Source organism: Rhea americana, unplaced genomic scaffold (genome assembly GCF_003343005.1).
Source record: "Rhea americana isolate MKP2758 unplaced genomic scaffold, rheAme1 scaffold_4, whole genome shotgun sequence".
NCBI lineage: Eukaryota > Metazoa > Chordata > Aves > Rheiformes > Rheidae > Rhea > Rhea americana.
Genome location: NW_028186534.1, coordinates 7,858,727 through 7,864,614, shown reverse-complemented (window position 1 = coordinate 7,864,614; position 5,888 = coordinate 7,858,727). Strand labels below are relative to the sequence as shown.

The following is a 5,888-nucleotide window of genomic DNA, read 5'->3' as shown; positions in this document are numbered from 1 at the left end:
GAGCGGCGCCGGCAGCCGCCCCCGAGCCGAGCCCGGCGGGAGGAGCTGCCGCCGGGCGCCCTGGGGGCTGCCGCTTCGGCGGCAAGCGGTGCACGTAGGCTTCAGGTGGCTCGCGCAGCCTTTTTTGGGGGGAGGGGGAATAATTTTAAGAGAAAAATGAAATCTAACTTTTCCGTAAAATTCTCAGCTTCGTAGTGCAGCCCTGCTCAGCTCAGTCAGTTATATGAGAACACTGATGCCAGCACACATTTCCTATAGCAGCTCCTGTCCCAGAGCAGGTCCAAAGTAATTGAGACCGATGGTTATTTTGCTTCCTATATCATATCGTGGTGAACCGTAAATTGTCATGACAACTGAAGCCAGGTATGCCACATAGCTTAATGCTCGCAATCTAAATTACTCTAACTTCCTGGATATTCCTTATGCTTTTCCAGGCTGTGTCTGGCATAAAGGAGTCTGCAAATGTAAATTAAAAATGAAGCACAACTAAGTGGGGAGTAAGAAAAATGTAGTCATTAAAGCAGATACTTAGCATACTGAGGATGCACTCTTTTAATACGTTCCCCTCTGTTACTTATCTCTCTTTAATCAAACCTAAATGCTTATTAGTGCTTTTTAAAACAAATAAAGCAACAAAGGTACACAGCCAGTTCTTGCCCAGAAATGCCAGGTATTTCGGTAACTCTGTCTGACTATAAACTGGTGAACAAATTTCATCATGCATGTACATCCTTACTCATAGTTTGATACTTTCAGGAAGACAACATTGACTTGACTTTTAGCTTTTTAGCTAAACCTCATACGTCACTCACTGAATTTCTAGTGATTTGATGAGATGTTGGATTGTGAATGATAAGCAAGCATGCCTTCTCCTGATACTCACTAAACATGTATGTAAGACATGTGGAGGCATAGTATAGTAGCAAGGTAAGAAAGATTTCTCCCAGTTTATTTAAAGTAAAATCGTACAATAAATACAACTAAATACCCATTTTATGATAAATATTCCAACCTAATTGAACAGAACAATAAATAAAAAAAGCACAGATGTAGATGAAAAAATAGCCTTGGGTGAATGGTTGCTAAAGTTAACGGTATATATTTTTCATTTAGCATTGAATACCTGTACTAATTCCCGTGCTATATTTCTTGTTTGTAGATCCTAGTAAATGTGGGCAATTTTTTCACGTTGGAATCTGTCTTTGTAGCACCAAGAAAAGGAATCTACAGTTTCAATTTTCACGTAATTAAAGTCTACCAGAGTCAAACAATCCAGGTACGTTGATCGAGCAGGAATCAAAGATGTTTTACTTAAGAAATTGTTTATATAGAAGAATAGAACCTTGACTGAACACAATACTGTTTAACACACTTCAAAGGAAAGATAGCTCAGCTTTTTGCTGGCACTTGATTGTATACTCTCCTTATCAGTAGAGTGAATACATTTAAACTGAACGGAGACAGAGAGGCAGGCTCCTCACCTGAGATAAACTGCCACAGCTTCACGTCTATACAGTAAGAGCTGAATATGTCAGATAATGTAAAGTATTACATAGAATGAATCATCAAAGGATAAAATACACCTCTAAATTTCACTTAATCACATAAATACTTTTGAAAAATCATATTTTCTTACATATTGTCTTATGCTCAGTGTCTTGAGCATAAGAGTTCTGGGAGCACATGCCATATTTGCTTATTTTAGGATTGTTTTGTGACTTGGCTGTCAAATCATGATACCAGGTCTCTGTTTATGAAACCACTTTGCTATGGACCAAGGTTAGTTAAAGTGGCCTATTTGCTCTGCAATTACCTAGAGATGTTATACCTCTTTAGTGATGTCTTATGGGGAAGCTTTATACTTACACAGTTTAAACTTGTTGCATGATATCATGAAGATGTGTTACCTAATATATAGGAAATGTGTGATCCTACACTTCTGCATTTAATAGCAGCTGAACTACTTAATTAAATATATGCATGTACCACCTTAGAGGAAAAACCTCTGAGGCAGCAGTAAGTTCCTTAAAGCAAATTCCTTATTATTTACCTCATGTCAGACTGTTCTGTTCATCTTCTATGACATACTGGCTTTCTAGATCTGGATTAATCCTTCCGCTGTTCCCACCCATGAGACCACTGGATCTGTCTTGCTCCTGAATGTAGTCTTCAGTGTAAAAGACTGAGAAACTGATTTCTGCAGGAGCAATGATCAGTCATTTCTTAGTGGCACCTCTGGCTTTGGGGTTGCCAGTAAAGCTCCTGAGAAAAGTATAAATGGTACAGAAAGTTGGTGCAAGACACATTCATATCTCTGGTGAAATTTGCCTCCAGCTTACAGCAAGAAAACTTGGTTCCGTTCAAGTAAACAAGAAAAGTCTTAGATGAAATATTGACCTTAATATGCTCAGAATTAATTCCTCTCATTCTCTTATACGATGAAGGTTGAAGTGGCCTAGAACAATTGTACGTTTGTGATCTTTATTGTATTTAAAATATGTATTGCCAAGAAAGGTGTCAAGCCTTGAATCCTGGAAGCCCAATACGGATTCTGGTGACTCATGCACCAGGACTCAAACCTGGGGGCCTGAGGCTTGTAACAGCAAATGTGACAACATGCAGCATGGCCTGGAATATTTCACAGGCCAGGATTTTCAAAAATAATGAAGAGATTTTGTTGGCTCCATTTTGGCATTGTCAACTTGAGACCATCCAGGGCAAACCTGTGATGGTTGTGATGATGCTCTTGTAATAAAATAGCTGTAAGATGGTCTGCAAGGAAACCTGAATTAGAGAGATGGTACAGAAAGAATGAGATAACCCCCAAACTTGATGCCCTTTTTTGCATGTGTCATAGCTAAAGGGGAGGACTGAAAGTCTTTGAAGTGGAGCAAACAGAGCAAACCAGCTTGAGTCTCAGCCACATGCAGACTTAAACATCACTAAATCACCTGTAGGCTTCCCATATAAGTGATATTACTATGCCCCTGAAACATCTGTTAGCACCATTAAGTATCATTAAACTGAAATTGGCTCCCTGGGGATGGCTGATTAAGTGGAATTCCCAGATAAGCAAATCCCAAACAAGGGCCAGATTCTGCTGCCCTTATTTATGCTGAACAGTAATTTATTCCACTGCAACTCCCATTAAAATTAATGGGAGCATATGCAAGGCCAGAATACTCAGTATGAATAAGCATTTCATAATTCACCCCTCTGTGACTGCATTACAGCGGTTTGAAAAGAAAAGAAAAGAAGAAACTAATAGTTTGCCTTTGGGGAAATGAAAACGCTTATATCTGTCCATCCCCGCTGTCCCTGCCCATTTTTATTTACACCATGTCTCTTGGTGCGGCGTTGCTTTCAGAGCAGAGGCTGTGCTGCATTCCCGAAGTATATTATAGAAAAATGGATTCAGTAACAAGCCACAATGTGGTGATTCATGAAGATGAAGGTCTGTGCTAGACTAAAACTAAGTCAATAATGTTTTTTTTTAAAACTAATAATTACATTTATTGGGAGTGGAGAAGCACGCTACTGTTTCATAGTCTCGAGCTGCAGCTTTGTGAAGTCAGTGGGACACTGACACCTAAGCACCTATTTCCCATCTTTGGGTACCTAAATCTCTTAAAAACGTCTTCTTTGCTAATATGTGTCTAAACAACCTGTGAAGCAGGTAAAGTGAAGCAAAACCGAGACAAGCAGCTCCCAGCTCTGTGCTACCTGAGTGTCAGCATGGACAAGGCTGTCTTATCAACCCTTAAAGCACACATACAGCTGCAAAAGGAAACGCCACTTTATCTTTCACACCGTCTGAGCCCAAAACACTGTAGCCAATGGACAGTGTCCCACCGCCTTCCTAAAGCTGCAGCTTGAGCCTGTGAAGCAGTAATGTGCTTGTCCACTCCTAATAAATGTGATTATTAGTTAAAAAAGAGGGATAAATAATAGGACCTTAAGCAGAGCTCTTACACTGCGGATAGTATTCAGTGATACCAGATGAGGCTTTTTAGTTAATTAGAGCTTTTCAGTGGTTTTTCTCTCATAGGTTAATTTGATGCTAAATGGAAAGCCAGTCATTTCTGCTTTTGCTGGAGACAAGGATGTCACACGTGAAGCTGCCACTAATGGAGTCCTGCTCTATCTAGACAAGGAGGATAAGGTTTACCTGAAACTGGAGAAAGGTAATCTGGTCGGTGGATGGCAATATTCTACATTTTCTGGCTTTCTGGTCTTTCCTCTGTAAAGTCAATTTTCCTGTGACATCCATCCAGGTGTGGACTGATCATTGCCTCTGTCATATGAAGATCATTTTGTCATCATGGGATTGATGTTTCTTTATTGGTTTTTCATGGGTGAATATGGATTCTCTTTATGGATTTTTGGCCCCATCTGAACTACTCAGAAGTTTCACAGAATTTTGTGTGTTTAAATACAACATCTTTGGATTAAGACTAAAGCAGACAATAAGTATCTATGCTTAATGTTACAGTCTAAAGCTGCCTGCAAGATTTATTCAGATTTCATTTACTGGACTTACTGGATTCATGGGAGAAGTGGATTTTCTTTAATTATGAAAAGACTGGCAACCAGGTCTATAATTTAGGAGAGTTTGAGTTCAGACTTCAATCAAGAGTTAGTGTGTTGCTGCCAAAGAACTGTATATCGATATATTGGTTATACATGTTTTTGTTCACTGGGACTTAACTGACATGATTTATTCCATTGTCTTGAGAAAGCAAATTATTATTGATAAGTGATTGACTTTAATTCTCCTCTGCGTGTAGTGTGTTGGATGGTTCACCCATATACTTATGCTCTGTCATTGGTCACAATGAAGTCTAGCCTACATAAAGCTAAGAGGTCATGGCTGTATTTTAATTCAGTATGTAAGGTATTCCTATTTTCCACATGGTGTTTTATAATAATAAGAGCAGATTATAACGATTTGAAAAAAAAAAGACCCCACTCTTATCAGGGTTAAAGGTGATCATTCAGGCACAACTTTGCAAAAAAGCTTTGCCCTGCAGGAAATCTCACAGTTGTTCTTCAGCTTTAATTAACATGATTGATAATAACTACTCTATTAAAAACCCAAGGTATTTCTTCCTTAGACACAACACTTTATTAGCTGGAGATGAGATCCCCTTGTTTGTAGTTGTGTCTATTTTCAAACCTTCTGTTGTGTTAAAGTTATCATCTGGTTTTGCCTTAATTCCACAAATGTATATAATTTTAGATCATATGTTTAACAAATATGAAATCCAAATAGCCGGTACTTTACTTGGTGCAATATCTTTTTGGCTTTTTGTACAGGTCATATGAATTCATAAATTTATTTATTATATCACTGTTACATAATAAAGATTAATATATGTTAGCTGAATTTTTGACCATTGGAATTTGGAAATCACTTCACGCTATTTTTCTATTGGATGTAATTATTATATGCAAAGTGTAAGCTTTTGGGATTCATAGAAATTATCTTGGGAGGAAAGCAAGCTGTCATAGTTTGCTCTGACAGAATCCTAGAGGTAATCAGCATGATCTAGAAATAACCTATGCATTTTATCTGGAAACATTTAGACAGATATCCTGGCTACACTGGAGTAAGTGTTAAGAATCACATTGATTCCTAAGGATTTTGGAGGAGACCTCTGCCTTAGGTTTTGCCATCAGCATTAAACTCCAGTGCAATCAAATTGAATATCAATTGAAAATGATTTTCATAGGCAGTGCTAATGAAACCTACATTCCTCTTGCCCCAAATATACACTCAAATTGATGGAAATCTGTGCTCTGCATGTCATGAAGCACATGGTTTTAAATTAGAAAATATTATATATTTGAGAGAAATTTTGGATGGAAGAATATTCAGCAGTCTCAAG

At 38.3% G+C, this 5,888-nt stretch overlaps 1 protein-coding gene across 1 annotated transcript; it reads left to right on the top strand.

Moving 5' to 3' along the window:
- Positions 1–663: 663 nt before the first annotated feature.
- CBLN4 (cerebellin 4 precursor) lies at positions 664–5,236 on the top strand. The gene is given in 5 exon segments (XM_085314258.1): positions 664–678; positions 1,160–1,276; positions 4,049–4,184; positions 4,275–4,381; positions 4,383–5,236. Coding segments are annotated over 5 exon segments (477 nt in total). The 3' UTR covers positions 4,485–5,236.
- The last annotated feature ends 652 nt before the right edge of the window (positions 5,237–5,888 follow it).